The sequence below is a fragment of the Mauremys mutica genome, chromosome 2 (genome assembly GCF_020497125.1).
Source record: "Mauremys mutica isolate MM-2020 ecotype Southern chromosome 2, ASM2049712v1, whole genome shotgun sequence".
Classification (NCBI taxonomy): domain Eukaryota; kingdom Metazoa; phylum Chordata; order Testudines; family Geoemydidae; genus Mauremys; species Mauremys mutica.
In genome coordinates, this window is record NC_059073.1 from 184,091,492 (window position 1) to 184,109,006 (window position 17,515).

At 39.9% G+C, this 17,515-nt stretch overlaps 1 protein-coding gene across 2 annotated transcripts in view; it reads left to right on the top strand.

Moving 5' to 3' along the window:
- Nucleotides 1-17,515, top strand: part of TMEM245 (transmembrane protein 245) — a 135,619-nt gene that overhangs the window by 111,291 nt on the left and 6,813 nt on the right. For both annotated transcript variants that reach the window (XM_045004623.1, XM_045004622.1), the window contains 3 exons: nt 10,649-10,749; nt 12,840-13,014; nt 17,088-17,282. In XM_045004623.1, coding sequence (XP_044860558.1) covers nt 10,649-10,749; nt 12,840-13,014; nt 17,088-17,282 — 471 coding nt within the window. The remainder of the gene's footprint in view (nt 1-10,648; nt 10,750-12,839; nt 13,015-17,087; nt 17,283-17,515) is intronic.

The window sequence follows — 17,515 nt, forward strand, 5'->3', positions numbered from 1 at the left end:
GGGCCAAAAATTTGTTGCGGGTGGTTATGGGTAAATGTTGTCAGTCAGTCCTCCCTCCATGAAAGCAACTGCAGACAATCATTTCGCATCCTTTTCTCTGGATTGCCCAGGCAGACGCCATAGCACGGCAACCATGGAGCCCGTTCAGCCTTTTTTCATATGTCTACTGGATGTTGCTAACAGACGCGGTACTGCAGTGCTACACAGCAGCATCTCCTTGCCTTTTGCAAGTTAGCAAAGATAGTTACCAGTCCTAATGTACCGTCTGCTGCTGTCATGGGTGCTCCTGGCCAGCCTCGGTGAGGTCGGTCGGGGGCGCCTGGACAAAAATGGGAATGACTCCCCAGGTCATTCTCTTCTTTAAGCTTTGTCTAATGGAGAGTCAGTCTTGCCTAGAATATCAGGCAAGCCTACTAAAGAACCAGAGAGGCAAATGGCCGCTCTGGGTCAGAGCCCCAGATATCCCGCAGAAATGATGAGCTGCATGCCATTCTAGGGGGTGCCCCTGCAACAACCCCACCTGTTGCTTCCCTCCTCCCCCACCCCTCCTGGGCTACCATGGCAGTTATCCCCCTATTTGTGTGATGAAGTAATAAAGCATGCATGAATAAGAAACACCACTGACTTTATTGCCTCTGCAAGCAGAGATCAAAGGGCGGAGGGGAGGGCGGTTGGCTTACAGCAAAGTAGAGTGAACCACCGTTCTGCACTTACTCAGCCTATAGCTGAAAATGGGAATCTGTGACAAGCACTAGGATAGAAGCACAGGCAGGACTGAATCTCCATTTGTGTGTGGGCCTTTGGTTGTCCCAGGATATGTATGTTGGGGGACAGTTCTAGGGATGGCAGCTTAATTTTTTTATTTGCAGCAAAATGTAGAGATCTAAGTATCTGATTGTGAGCCCTGATAGCAAGGCGTGGGCACGACCACATGGTGCTGCTGACTTGGGAGAGCAGCCTGAGGCAGAAGCCTCCAGCTGCCATGATATTCCAGGCAGGACTGAATCTCCATTAGACAAAGCTTAAAGAATAGAATGACCTGGAGTCATTCCCATTTTTGCTCAGGCGCCCCCGGCCAACCTCACCGAGGCCAGCCAGGAGCACCCACGGGATGACGATGACGGATACCAGTCCTACTGTACCATCTGCCATCCATAAGGCAAGGCAAGGGGATGCTGCAGCACCGTGTCTGCCAGCAGCATCCAGTAGACATACGGTGACATTGGAAAAAAGGCGAGAAACAATTTTTTTCCCTTTGCTCCCATGGGGGGCGGGGGGGCTGACGACACATACCTTGAACCACCCGCGACAATGTTTTTGACCCTCCAGGCTTTGGGAGCTCAGCTAAGAATTCAAATGATTTTCGGAGAGTGCAGAAACTGTGGGATAGCTACAGGCGTCAGTCGCCCCTCCCTCCGTGAGCGTCCATTTGATTCTTTGGCTTTCTGGTACGCTTGTCTCAGCTCCTTAAGTTTCACGCAGCCCTGTGTTGAGTCCCTGTTGTGGCCTCTGTCCATCATGGCCTTGGAGATTTTTTTCAAATGTTTTGTCATTTTGTCTATTGGAACGGAGTTCTGATAAAACAGATTCATCTCCCCATACAGAGATCAGATTCAGTATCTCCCGTACGGTACATGCTGGAGCTCTTTTTTGATTCTGGGACTGCATGGTCACCTGTGCTGATCAGCTCTCCACGCTGGGCAAACAGGAAATGAAATTCAAAAGTTTGCGGGGCTTTTCCTGTCTACCTGGCCAGTGCATCCAAGTTCAGATTGCTGTCCAGAGTGGTCACAATGGTGCACTGTGGGATAGCTCCCGGAGGCCAATACAGTCAAACTGCGGCCACACTAACCCTAATTCGAAATGGAAATATCGATTTCAGCGCTACTCCCCTCGTCAGGGAGGAGTACAGATATCTATATTAAGAGCCCTTTATATCGAAATAAAGGGCTTCGTTGTGTGGACAGGTGCAGGGTTAATTCGATTTAACGCTGCTAAATTCGAGATAAACTCGTAGTGTAGACCAGGCCTCAGAAGATGTAGAGAGCTGTGTTATGCAAAAGCTGCATCAATCACCTAAATATATCCAGGCTATTGCTTTCACAGAATAGTCAAATAGTGAAGAAAATGAGATGGTGATACAGTTCCCAGAGAAAACAATTGTCTTCCAGCATATTAAGAGTAAAAGTGTATAATATGCCCAGGAAAGCTAGAATGTGTGGATTTTTGACTGCAGTGTTAATAGTATACCTTTTTAATTGAGTGAGTTTTTGTTAACATTTGTTTACTAAATTAAGTCTTGAAAGAAGTCTGCATGCACTATATGTCCCTTCAGTACCAGAAGTATCTTTTACAGAGACTTATGGCTCACAAGAATGCGGAAAAGTGTATTACATTTTCACAATTTATAGTTCTTGCTTGTGTGTATATAGTGTTCATTTGCTTTCAGTTAGTATAATGTTTGAACAGGGTGAGGGTAGAAGGTTAAAAATGGCATTTCCAAAATTTTCCTTCCTTCCTTCCCCTTTTGCTTTTCTGAAATCAGGATAGAATCCACTTTTTGAATCAGATTTGTGTACCAGAATCTATGCTTTGGCTTTGGTGGTGAAAACCTTTCAGATTCACATTCCAAATTAATTCAGTGATGTTTCAGGTTGTGTGCAGAATGAGGCAGACCCTAACTCTAAGGAAAGGGTGAACTACCTGATGATCACAGTGGAGTGTTAATTTTGAAACCTAATGTCATAATTAACTGTTGGTTAATTACTGCTAGTAACTTTAACAGAAATAACCAGCTAATTTGCTTATTTCACAACTTAAAATAGCCTCCCATACCTTCCTGTGTTCCAAAATCCTAAACTATCCCTTGCTTTATTTATTTCAAATCTCCAGTTTTTCCCGAATGGCTGCAACGGCTGGACTAATACCATTCTCTGAGTGTGGCCTAGAGGATAGAGCAAGGGACTGAGACTCAGTAGACCTGGGTTTTATTCCCAGCTGTGCCACTGACCTGCTGGTTGACCTTAGCAGGTCACTTCCCCTCCCCCTCTCTGTGCCTCAGTTTCTCCATCTGTAAAATGGGGTAATGATATTGATCTCCTTTCTAAAGAGCTTTGAGATCTACTGATGAAAAGCATTAGATAAGAACCAGTTATTGTTGAAAATTAATGTTCCAGGTGAATATAAACTTAATTTTAATATGAAATTAAATAATAAAAGGCATATTTCAGTTTATTCATTCATTTTACTCTGCAAACTCTCCTCCCAGTTATTTTTTAATGTATCCAGAGCTACTACAGAATTTCTAGTCTTCTGCAACACTCCAGTGCAGCGTTTAGGTCAAGCTGCAAAAAACATATGAGACCATAGTAATATACGGTACTACTCTCAGTGCACAAAATCATTTGTCTGAGAAAATATTATCCTCTTCTAGGCTCTCTAAACTAGGGAAATGAGGTGTATTTAGCTAACATTAGCTGGTTGTGTAAGAGCTTCCATATTGTTTTATCACAAACACGATCAGTATTGTAATGAACATAGGTTGTTCATTCTGTTTTTGTAGTTACCATCTGCCTCATGTGCCTGACCTTTTAGTTATCGCTCAATCAGACATATTGACTAGCATTATATGGGGGTCAGTAATTTAAAAAGCTAAAATTTCTTTACCCACCAGACAGCAGGTTTCCAGAAAGTGTTGTTTGTGTATTTCCATTCTCATCCAGTTCTCCTCTGGATTGTATGTAAATAAACATATATAATATTTATATATCTGTATGGTATATGTGTTTATAAGTGTATATAAACAGAATTACATACAATTAAGGTATGAAATTGTATGAGGACTATTGTATAATTGTGTACAAGGTAAAAGATATTAAAATTACATGAATAAATACAAGTATATTTAAATACCATGTAATATAAAGATGCTTAATTATACCTTTTATAAAACTATCCACGGGGCGTGGGGTGTATATATATATATAATGAATGTGCAACTTTAACTATGGCATTTCCAGACATTTTGAGAGATTAACTATGTAACTTTAACTTTCTCCTCATTATATCGCCTCTGCAGATCCACATATTAGGAGTAACAAGCACTGTCTTACAAATTACCACCCCTCTCAATGCAGTAAACTATCAGGGTCATGCATGTGCATGCTCCTTGGATGCAAAATAAAATCTCTACCTGATAGCAATCCCTCATTTCCTCGCTTCACCAGCCTGAGCAGTCACAATCCTAACCTTCTCCCTGCACAGGATTAGTGTTACTCTTTTTTTTAATTGTTTGGTAACATTATGGCAGACTATTACTTGAATAGGCAGGGAGGATCTTGGTCTGGCTATGACAAGATGCAGTAAATCTCAGGAATGGTGCACCATGAACAAGGTCAGTGCTTTCTCATCTACTTCTGGAGGAGTGAAAACCACCTTAAATTGCTACTATGAACAGGCCTGAGTGGTCTTCAAAGGAATCAGTGGTTGGATTTTTTGTTTTGTTTTTTTAAGTGGACTAATCCATATGTAGACTTGCTTGTCACAAACTGGAACACACAATGTTCAGTGTTCTGTGCCAGAGAATGTAGACACATTGAAATGGCAGGACAGGACCTGAGTGATCTTGTTCACTTCAACAGATGTAGTTCTTGGAAATGTTATCCCTCATCAGGAACCTACATTTTGTTCTTCAAGCCCAAGTCTCTCCTAAAAGTGTGGTTGCTGGGCTGTTGAAGCTGGGGTCACTGTGGGTATGTCTACACTGCCATTAAAAACCTGCTGCTGGCCCGTGCCAGCTGACTTGAGCTCAGGGGCTGTTTAATTGCAGTGTAGATGTTCGGGGTGGAGCCCTGGACTCTAGAACGCAGTGAGGTGGGAGGGTTCCAGAGCTTGGGCTGCAGCCTGAGCCCAAATGTCTACACCTCAATTAAAAAGCCTCTTAACCTGAGACCTGTGGCTGGCCAGTGCCAGCTGACTGGGGGTCTAATTGCAGTGTAAATATACCCTGTGTTTCTTTAGTCAATCACATCTTTGCTATTGAAATTATGGGAAACATCTTCTAATCTAAGGAGTCATGTTGGAGGAAGTCTTTTCAAGTTGATATAGAGTCTAAACTTAAGGCTGGTCCAATTCTGTTCCATTGGCTGACTTATTTTGGAACATTTTATGTCTCATAAAGACAATCCTTTGTTGATTTACAGCTAAAGTGTACATAACTATCTCTTCTTACCTTTTTACTGTGCAGGGGATGGGGCCAAGTCTTTTTCCCCCCTCTTAACCTAGTAAAATGGCTTCTTAAGGATATGGTAGAAGTATATTCCTAGATTTGTAAATGGATGAGTTTGTGGTATTTAAACTTAATTTTCACAAGTCTCCTACAATTTGAAAACTCATCTACCTATTCCTTCACATTGCACGTTCACAGTTTTTCTTTGTGGCTGTAACATTAGCCAAGAGATTTTTTTTTCAACAGCAGGCTCTGATGACACACACGCTTGATCCTGTTTACACCTTCTCCTAAGGACCAAAGTAGTGTTGATCTCCTATCATTTTGTTTAGTAGAGTGGTCTTTGAATTTTACTGAATCAATCAATTACTTTATCATAATTTTTCCTTTCACATCTTCATGGTGGAATTGGATATATAAAGAAATATGATTAGTTTTTATCTTGATAGGGCAAACTTTTTTAAGAGGGCTAAAAGATGGTTAGATTTTTTGTGAAAAGCCACAAACAAGCTGTTTCAGTTCTGCTATTTGCAGCTCATTTCTTGTTTGTACAAAACATTATTCTCTCAATACTCAGTCTAGATCGGATGTTCCGTTTTGAAGAGTAGTGCTTCAGTCTTTTCAATTAGCAGCTTTCCTTCAGAATTTTCACGGCTAGCTAGTCATTTCCTACAGCAGGCTTCATGCTCAGGCAGTGTGATAAAGGAGAGAAGTTACCTAGCAGTAACTTTTTTCTGAATGTATTGCCTCTCCAGATCTATCCTGACCCCTCTTGTTTGGAGAATTAAGAGATGTATCCAGAGCTGGAAATTGATAGGTATCTAGGGCATGAGAGCATCAGTTTAAATTACTCAGTTCCTGTGCAGTTTCTGTGTCCATGCTCCCCATTACAATTGCAAATGTGGCTAGTTTTGTGTATTACATAAAGTTTTAAGTAATGCATAATGTTTAAACAGTTGCTATCCCTTTTAAGTATTAAGTTGCACAAAGTATAAACACCCCCCAGAAGTTCCATTATTTAAACAAGTGTACAGGGTATTAATTGTAGTAAGGTTTTCCTCAGTGACTAACAAAAATGTGTAAAGCTTGTTCTTGTTAGCATGTCTCTCGTAGGTTTGTATGAGGCAGAATATTGGAGTTCCCCGTTTCAAATAATGTGTCTATTCATTCTCTACAGGATAGCTGATAGTAAAAGACATTTTTATTTTAGTTTTTTACTCCCCAGATGTGCTTTTTCTCCTCCTTTCCCTAACTTCATACTTATAATTTATGGTTACTACCAGTTCTCCCAGTATACTGACTCCTGCAAGTTACCTGCCTGTGGTGGGTTTACTTTGCCTCTCCTCTGGGTCCTGCTGTTGCCAAGTGCCACTCTGATAAAAGCGGCATTTTCAGCTTTGTCATTAGTTTGCAGTCTTGTAGCCAACTTAACTAAGGCAGAGGATTTTTGCTAAAGCAGGTGGCTGGGGGATGACTGAAAAGTTGACTTCTCTTCCTTTTATGCATCTCCTGAACCTCTCTGAGAGACGAAAAGCAAACCAAATATTCTAGGTTGCCTGAGCTCCCTTATCCCTATTACAGTGACGATAACTGGCCTTTGCTCTGTAGCAGACCACCAGCTGGCTTCTGACATGCTATTCACGGTACTATATTTTACAAGTTGTTGGAACATCATTTTTTTTTTCCAATTTTTAATTATATTTGCATCCAGTGCTCAAAGAGCATGTACCCTTAGTATAAAAACATGTTGGTAGTTTAGGATAGTGTCCAATAAATTGATCCCTCATAGGTCCACTCTACTGCCTCACATGAAAACTCTCCCTCCAGCCCAGTCCACTTGCTCCTCTTTCCCCAGTGCTCAGGAAGAACTTTAGAAAACAAATAGGCCTTGTAGAGAGCCCTGGAAGTAAAATAATACTTTTGTCTGAAGCATGAAGTAGATTCCACAGTCCAGAAGCCCTCACTTGTAAATGTCGTCCTTCCATCCTTTCTTTGTGTGACTAGCAGCTGTTTGCCTCATGTGATCTCAGAGGTATCTCATGGGGGAAAGGTAATGAGAGATAACCAGGAGCCAACTCATTTAAGGCCTAATTAGAGAAAATCACCGTAAAGTTCACTAAGAAATTAACAGGGAGCTCTAGCCTCACTGCATTGATTCTAATCTGGTACTAACTGGAAAAAGTCAGGAATCACCATATTAGAATCTACAACTTTATGGCTAAGTAGAAATGATAGAAATGTATTTTTGGTCACTGCTGCTATGCAACTATCCAGAAGTATGTGGGGATCCAGCATGATTTCCCCCACCCCCAGATTTTGAGCTTGAATAGCACAAGGTGAGCACTCTTACTATTCTTTTGTTTTCTCATGTGTGTGTCTTTTGCAGTTAAGTAAAACCAAGAATATCAAGATATGCCATACACTGTTCTTGAATTTCTGTAATCCCAGTTACAGACCATAGCTCTTCCAAGTGATGTTTCATCCACAAGGTGTTCCTAAGTGATACATTTTGCATTTGGCTTTCTGACTTTGTTGAAACATGTAAAGACTAAGGAACATTCACACCTCCCTATTGGATTACACATCTGAGCAGTTTCAAAAGCTCAAATTAATCCTTCCCGTGTAAGTGAAAATATTAGCTTGCTAAATTGGCTCAAAAAGTCTGCCTCTTTTTATGGTAATATAGAACTTTATGATTTTTGCACAAACCACTCTGAGGGTCTGTCATCACGTAGATGGGAGGAGATAATGCATAATGTTGATATCAGTTACTAAAATGACTAACTGGGCTCACATTCAGAGATGTGCTTCATGGTTATGATAGCAGAAATTGGATCCAAATGTTGAGAAGTTTTGAGTGTAACAAATTTAAGCCTGTCCAGTCAATTTCCTCGTTTTTATTATTCTAATGGCATATGCATAATGAATGACTGGTTTATCAGTGTAAACACTATCAAACTTACTTAAAAGCTCTGCCTACTGCATTATCAATAAGTAAATAACAAAAATAACTTATCTAAGTAAATACACAGCTCTAAAGCTATGTAGTGATCTGTGCAGATTATATACTCATTGAAACACTAGCATATTAAGAAAATATACTAGCTATTGCTAATTATAAAAGACATGTCTGAAATGCCTTTATTTTAAGCTCTGAGTGCAGGGCATAAGTGGATGCAGTTCTTACAGATTTCACTTGGTTATTAAAATGAATTTGATCCTCTATTTCAAGTGCTTTCCTGTGTGCCGAAAGCAGATTTGCAATTGTTTTCTAATACACAAAGTTATATTTAGAAATCCAAAGGGTTTTTTTGGCTCATGGAGTTGTTTCTGTTTACTATTGCATTTATCATAGGCTATGGGGAAATGTTCAGTGACTGAGTACCCAAAAATCTCTTTCAAGTAGCTGTAGATAGAACAGTTTAATTTCAAGTGAGGTTGGTACCTCAGACACCTGCCTCAAGCCAGAGCTCATAAACTGAAAACTAATATCCATCCACTCTCAAAAATCTCTTTGGAGACCATGTATCATGCTAATTTTGGCAAAGTATACAAGCATCTTCTAAGAGAGAGTAAGCAGAGAAAGACTGTGGGGATACTTTTCAGTGATTTTTTTGGCTAGACATATTAACCTCAACTTTATTTGTGTAGCAGCTCATATTCAGTTTCAAAGGACATTATAAACCTGAGGATTTAAAAGTTTCATATTAAGCCATACTGGAACTTGGGTTCCCACAACCAATGTTTAAGTATTAAAGCGTAACAGAATCCTCCTAATTATGATTTTTCTTATTTTTGAAGACTCCTGACAAGTTATATAGCAATTAAAAAAAAAATTCACTTCCCCAATTAGGGGCCTCACTTAATGGTTGCAGACCCCTCTCCTTGTTTATAAAGAAGAAGGGTTTGCTCCATCATTAGAAGGGAACGCCTTGGAATGGGTTCAGGTGCTAGAAGAGCCTGACAGAGGAGGAAACTACTTGGGCAAGGATTAGGCGAAGATGGGAGGGAAGAGACGAATTCTTAGTGTTACCAGGAGGAGAGCCCTCAGTAGGTATAGTTGAAATGGTTTTTTATTACTTCCTTCCAGGCTTGGTGGTACATATGTAGCATTTCATCTTTGTGAGCAACTCTGAAGGCTTTCCTCTCCAAAACCTAAATATCTTGGACATGGAAACCAGCTACAGACAAAATTGTATACAGGGTTTAAACTGACACTTGCCACGCTAGTTTTGAGAAGCTAGTGGGTAAAAAGAACAGGAATTTCAGTTAATCAGAACAGAACTTATATTTTTTGACACTTCAGATATGATTTATTTTGATAGTGTAAGTAATTAAAAACAGAACTAGTTCTGTAACAGACTTTCATTACAAGAAAATTATATTCTTTAAACTTTTGTAGAGAACTGGCATATTGCGTTCAATGTAATAGAAAAGGAGAGTGCAGAAATAATGCTGATTGTTTTATCTAATCGAAATATGATAGTATCTTAATATTTTGAAGTTTTTATACAAGCTCTGACATTTAGCTTGCTTAATGTAATTTGTTTTTCTTTGTAAAGATTTGAGCTGTTTCCTTCTAGCATAACTTAAAATATATTGTATATTTTGCATTAACCAGGACACGAAGTATTTTGTTTCAGACTATCCTTTCCCGATGTGGTACTATGGCAAATGAGATCAGCTATAGAGCTCAGGGTGTTTTCAGTGAAGCATCAACAACATTGCAAACCACTCTCTCCCCACCCCATCACCCATATTGATCTGAATTTGTTAACTTTCAGGTCACTGTTCAAAACTTTTTTTTTCTCCACCATGTCTTTTCTGGGCAAGTGGCTGAATGTTTTGTGTTTGACAACGAGCTTCTGGTTTAGGTCTCTTTGAGGATTTCATATTTGAGACATTAGTCCTAATTTATAAGTTCTGTATATATACCCACAGCTTCACATAGGTGCATTTTAAATTACTAGATATACATAAATTCCTACAAAAACAGTAAGGTGGGAGTAAGGTGGCAGCAGGGAGAGGATAGCAGGAGGAAGTTAAAATCATTGGGTTCTTAAGCCCCAGCGGAGAGATGATGTAGATGATGATTAGCAAGGGAAGGCACATAAAGCTAATAAGTAGAGCTGTGTGAATAACTGAATTTTCAGCTCGCAGGCAGTTTAGAAAAAAGGCAGGGAGAGTCATTTGGGGTTTAACAGAATCTGACAATTGTGAAAATTTTGGCAAATCAAAAAAAAAATCCACTTTGAGTTGAACGCATCCTTTGGCATAGGGAATAAATGGATAATTTATACATCATTAGAATTGAACCAAGTAACTTACTTCACTAATAGTATGATTCACTTGGACATGTGTTTTGATATTTCCTCCACTTTTGTAATCAGTAGTTTAATTGGGTTTCTTTGATCATTCTAGAGGTGTGTTTGATGCTTCTCTCAAAATGGCTGGGTTCTATGGACTGTACACCTGGCTCACTCACACCATATTTGGAATTAATATTGTCTTCATACCATCAGGTAAGAACCAAAACAAATGTTATTTATTTTACAGATGGTAGCTATGTATCCTTTTATTGTGCAGTGGCAGTAGTGATTAAATATTGCCTGTATAAAGATCTTTGTTTGAAATAATAATAATTTACACATGCAAACTATGCCAGAAGAACTTTAAGATTTCAAATTCAAGCACTCAGAAGTAAGGAAATGCCAGAACTAAGGTTCGTTGTGCGGTCCTAGGCTCACGAGACATCTTGTCCTAATCTACTCCTTTGCCTCCAACAGTCCAGTTTTTGTCCCTTCTGCGGTCAGGCTGCTTCCTTTGCCACGCTTTGAGAGTGCCATTTGGGGGTTGTCATTAAGAGCACAGGAGAAGGGAGGCTTTTTGGTGTCGGCATCATTGCCTGGCCCCACAACAGCCTGGAGCAGCCACAATGGGGGAAGCCTGTCTTTGCTCCTGTAGCCCTGTGCTAGAGAGAGCATGTGGTCTGTGGGGATGGCATATGCAAAAGCCTGTCTGTCTCTCACACATACAAGCTGTGAGGGGATGAGCATGCTCACTCACTCTGTTGTGTTGGCGCATGCCTTATCTGATTGACATTAGCAGCGGTAAGAGTCTGGAGCATGCTCAGTGAGGACAGAATTTTTTTTTTTTAAAGCACCTACATTCTCTGAAATCTCTACTTTTCAAAGACTTATAGGTCAGTCAAATTTGGGCATACGTCCTGGGGACAGCAAAAGCCACATCCCTGACAGATTTCCAGTCCCTACTCTAAAGCATGGGATGGTAGAGCTGTTCAAAGAATTTTTTCCTAGCCTCATTTTTGGAAATGCTGAAGCTTTTATTATACGGGGGGAGAGAAGGCCTGCCTGAGACAGGCAGATGGCATGACATGTAAAATTTCAGTGGAAATGGTTAAAGTTTAGCAAAGTTGTAAGCAACTGAAAACAGGGCCTTTAAAAAAGGGAAGTGTTGGGCAACCGTAATAACAGGTAGCTTTACGAGCCCTGTCTATAATAAAAATATAAATATTTTTTTTTAATTTCCATATTGCTGATCACAACTGTATTGGTGTATAAATAGCACTCATGAGGGCATTCTGTGCCAAAAAGTTAAATTCTGTGCCCAATATTTTAAAATTCTGCACAATTCTATCATGTCTAGTTGTCAAAATAACACTACATAATCATGCCAATTTCAATTATTTTTGTAATTTTTTTCAAAATACCTGTCAGTAAGAATGTCTGTAACAATACAGACACACACAAAGATTCCCCTAGAAGTAGAGAGTTAAAGAAACGTCTGACAACCTAGTTCCTGTTTCTCTACTCCCTTCCCCTGCCCAGAGCCCAGCTGTGCGCCCGTACCCCCCAAGCCAATACATCTGAACCCTCTCCCTCCCCCCCCCCCCAGAGCCCAGCCACGAGGCCCCCCTTGCCCAGATACCCTTCCCCCCAAGTTCAGGGATCCAGAGAGAGAAACAGTCTGATGCTCAGTCCTAGGCTTGCATGGAGTTTCCTAGGCACTACCTTTTCCGTCCCTCAGTGTGTGCTGGGAACTGCAGCTGTCAGGAACCCTTTAGCTCCATCCCCCTTCCCCTAGCAGTATCTTCTATGTGTGAGCTGGACTCTGCTGGGTCCAGTGGCCCCTAGTGGTAGCCAGCAGTGCTGCGGCCCATTTCTGTGGGGGAAAGGAAATTCTGCGTGCACAATGTTAATTTCTACAAAAATCTGAATTGCGCAGTGGCACAGAATTCCCTCAGGAGTAAAATAGAAGTTTCTACCTTGAGAAGCAGTCTTTTCAACCCCTGCTTGTTTTTTTTATTCACGTCCATTTTTATGTCACAATCAAACATTTTTGATATGGAAAGAATTTAGGTATCAGAATTTTGGAGAAGGTATAATAACCAAAAAAAAAGGAAGAGCTGTATACTCCAAAGGCCTGATCTGCAACTTTTTTTTTGTTCCTTATTTCAAGTGGTCCCATTGATTTAAATGGGGCTATTTGCACAGTAAAGGTGACAGAATCTGACCCGAAGTATTTTTTGTAAAATATGTTCTCTGATCTCTCCTTCCTAACTTCTGACTTACGGCGTACTCTATTATGTTAGCATTGGCAGCAATCCTTGGAGCTGTTCCATTTCTGGGAACGTACTGGGCAGCGATACCCGCAATTCTAGATCTGTGGCTGACCCAAGGAGAAGGATGCAAAGCCATTTTGCTTTTGGTTTTTCACCTGTTGCCAACGTACTTTGTAGACACAGCAATCTACTCAGATATATCAGGGTAAGTGTCTCGCTGAAGACCTCTCAAAGCATGTTATTTTTTTTATGTTGGATCACACTCTTGCCTTAATTAACTTTTGTCCAAACTATAGCGGTGTTTTCAGTGTTTTAAGCACATGAACAGATTATTGAGACCATGTAATAATAATAATCTAACTTTTCAGAACGTCAGTACTACCACAATACTCTCCTCTCTACCCAACCAGTGAGCAGCAGTCTGCATGTATAAGTCTTACATCATACCCTGAAAGTCAGCCAACTCTGGCTTTGCTTGAGAAAGAATCGAAGCAAATACAGGAGCATAGGAATTGCCATATATACTGTATCAGACCAATGGTCCATCTAGTCCAGTACCTTCACTCTAGAATGACCAGTACCAGATGCTTCAGAGGAAGGCACAAGAAACCCAGTAGTAGGCAACTACGGATTAATCAGTCCAAGGTGACTGTTTCTTCCAAACTCCCTTCACGTGGAGGTTGAATTATGTTCTGTACTGCATACACGTGTGTCTGCTCATCTCAAAAAAGATATACCGTCATTAGAAAAGGTTTAGAGAAGGGCAACTAAAATGATTAGGGGTTTGGAATGGGTCCCATTTGAGGAGAGATTAAAGAGGCTAGGACTTTTCAGCTTGGAATAGAGGAGACTAATGGGGAATATTATAGAGGTATATAAAATCATGAGTAATGTGGAGAAAGTGAATAAGGAAAAGCTATTTACTTGTTCCCATATTATAATTTCATTTGGTGGCCCCTAGTTCTTAATGGGCAGCAGTTTTAAAACAAATAAAAGGAAGTTCTTCTACACACAGTGCACAGTCAACCTGTGGAACTCCTTGCCTGAGGAGGTTGTGAAGGCTAGGACTATAACAGGGTTTAAAAGAGAACTAGGTAAATTCATGGAGATTAAATCCATTAATGGCTATTAGCCAAGATGGGTAAGGAATGGTGTCTCTAGCCTCTGTTTGTCAGAGGGTGGAGATGGATGGCAGGGGAGAGATCACTTGATCATTGCCTGTTGGGTTCACTCCCTCTGGGGCACCTGGCATTGGTCGCTGTCGGTGGACAGGATTCTGGGCTGGATGGACCTTTGGTCTGACCCATTATGGCCATTCTTATGTTCTTAAGTAGGAGTACCAGAGTTTGGGGCTCTCCTTAAGAATGTTCTGGCACTAACCACCAGATGTAAAAAATCTAGAGACTACAAGTCAGATTTTTGACGGTATTTAGGTTCCTAAAGATACAGATAGGCACCTAGCCCCCCAATGCTGTTGGAAGTCCCACTACGCACCTATGTGCAACTTGAGGCACCTAAATACCTTTAAAAATGTGGCCCTAACAGCTTGAGCTTCCCTCTGATTTCAACTGTTGAGAGAGAAGAGAAACTCCAGACCCTACAGTTGCATCCAGAATAATAAGCAGGCAGCTGAAACTTTCAGCTTTCCAAGTTGAGCTCATTACAGTGATCTAGTCTGGAGGTGACAAAAAAAACTCTGGTGGAGGTCCACATCTGCAAGGAATGGTCCCAACTTTGTAGAGATGTACAGATATAAAAATGTGCTCTTAGGCACTGCTGCTGTCTCTGCCTTTAGGAGTAATTGTACATCTAGTAGAACTCTTAAATTATTTTAGCTAGATGCTGGAACAGCTTAATTTTTATTATAATGCACCTAGGGTTGTTTATCAAATCAAAGCATTAGGTAGACTGTTTATTTCTATTCTGTGAGAAGACAAGATTTGCCTTAGTCTTAAAATTTTTTGGTCTCATCCAACTGAGCCACGTAATGATACTGTGCAGAGAGAACTGGTCCTTGAAAATATACATAGGCTTAAGTTTCTTCAGACTATTGCACTGGTTGCTTTTCTATGAATTTGTTCCAGTAAGTGAAGTATAAATTACTACTCTTCTCCAATGATAGATTATTTGTGCTTGTAGGAACAGTGGTCATTAAAAAGCCAATCACCTCATTCTTCCATTAATTCATTAGAATTTTTTCAGCTGCAATGAGATGGCTCTGTTTACTGCCTATAAAATGCCTCTGATAGAGATGAATTTACCAAGGGTCAGAGAAGAAACACTACTGTTCCCATTAAATAAAACAAAAACACTCTGCTGCATTGTAGATTAGATTAAGTGCATTAGAAATAGCTATAATTGGATTATGCCGGGTTTTTTAAATGTATAAACTGATATTAGTTGTATCTCATCAGCAACTTGTTGGAGCAGCTGCCTATGTAATTTAACCACCTGGACCAAAAAAATTAAAGTTGACACAACCGTTGAAAAAATTTACAAAGACTTAAAGAATTCAGCAATCAGTCACAAGTCCACTTTTTTTAGTGAGGGTAACAAAAGATCTGTCTAAATCCCACCCTCTCATAATCAAATTATCTACTCCTGCCCCTGCTGTGTATTAGATCTGATTTATGTCACAAGTGAAGCTGGGTTGTGTGTTACGTTTTGAGCTCCCACTCTGTGCAGTAGTGACAAAGATCAGAACAGCAATAGTGCAGGTGGCATAAGTCGGGACTGTGGTGGGTCTTTGGTGCTTTGTGTAGCAGTTTGACATCAACTGCCAGAACTCTGCCTGGCTAGCCAAAATTCTCATTCCCTTATATTCAGTTCCAAAACCACGCCGCAAAATGTGTACTACTTATTTTACTACAAGCTTCTCCACACAATCCCTTATTTATTGTCAGTATGCTGGCTTATGTGCTGTAAGTATGCGGAGCAGGCTAGGTTTTGTTTTTTGCATAATACTGTTGGTTGGGTTTTAGTTTTGTGCTTTGGAACTGTTCCATTTAATTTGAACTGCTAAAGTATGGCAGTGGTGGAAGGTACAAATAAAATATTCTCATTTTGACCCAATTTTAATCATCTCTTTAGGACACATCACTTAGGAGTGGTTTCCAGATGGCTAGATTAATTAGTTGGGGTCTGGCGAGGGGGGTGTGTGTCTTTTATTATTATGTATGTATGTATGTATTTACTAGGAGTGGTAGAAAGTTTTGAAATTTTGAATAATTTTTTCCCTGATGTTTTTAGATATGTTTGACATTTCCCCTCCTCTTTTTAAACAACCATAGAGCAAGATTTAATTTCAAGTTTCAGCTTAATTTTGAATTTAAAAGGAAACTTTTTGAAAATAATCAGATATTCCTCCTTTTTCCCTATGGAAATGTGGATTGATTAGCAAATCATGGATGCCTTTCCATCGTGCATTTGTGTTTGGGATCATGCCAAGCCTTTAATTATGTGGTTACCTCCCTGCAAGCGGCTTATTTGCCATCTTTTATTTGTAGTGTTGGCTTCTTCTGCTGTAGGATTTCCTTAGTGAAGCAGGGCTTGAGTATTGGCAGTATTTAGAATGGCAGCTTTAGTATTGCTGTATAGAACAGTGATGGGGTGATAGTCAGGCCTTAACACATAAAGTCATCATTTTTGAGATACTTGCTACAGTCTTTGAGAGCAGTTGTTATTAGACTGCTCCCAAGCCTGTGTTTCCTAGATGGCTTTATGATGCGTTACAAGACAGCTAAAATTGAATGTCTGTAGATATTTTCATTGGTTTACCCATTACCATTCTGCAAATAAAAACTAATTCCAAAGAGAGAATATGAAATGTTGTGAATCTACAAACTACTCTTTTTAGCGTGTGTACAGCTTAGAGCACACATGACATGTCATCATTTAGTAATTAGAGGTTACATGAAGACACATGTTGCCAGCCATCTTATAAATTGTAATTCAAAAATCTTTACAAAGATTGTGTTTTATGATTAGCCTTGAGCATTTCATTTTGAAATCTGAAGCCTACCTAGAATCAACTACTTGTAACAGAGACTTCTTCAATATGTGGAAAGTGTCTACTACATTGTGGACATTACCAAGACCAAATACTAATTAATAATACTAGAATGTTTGTACTCGCAACATTTATAGCAATCTCTAGTTCCATCAGCTTGATATGCTAAATAATATTTGCTAATCAATCTACATTTCCATAAATGATATTATTTGCTGGTATAAAATATTGCTCTATAGTAATTTATTCTCCTTATGCTGTAATTCCAGAGGTGGCCATCCCTACCTGACAGGCCTCGCAGTAGCTGGTGGAGCATATTACCTAGGATTGGAAGGAGCGATCATAGGACCCATACTGCTTTGTATACTGGTGGTTGCCTCTAACATATACAGTGCCATGTTAGTGAGTCCAACAAATTCAGTTCCCACCCCATCACAAACACCATGGCCTCTGCAGATATATCAGTAAGTAATAAATTAGTGTGATGCGGAGTGAATCACAGACTGTGTAAGAACAAACAAACTTATTATAAATAGGAATCTATTCATTGTGGGTTTGGGGAAGGGTTTTAGGAAGAACTTGTTATTCTATAATACTCTAGAAATAAAAACTAGGGGGTGGATTGTGGTTTCCAAAGCAGTGTAATGAATGTGACTGCAACCATTGATATAAATAACATACCGGGGCAAGATTAGCA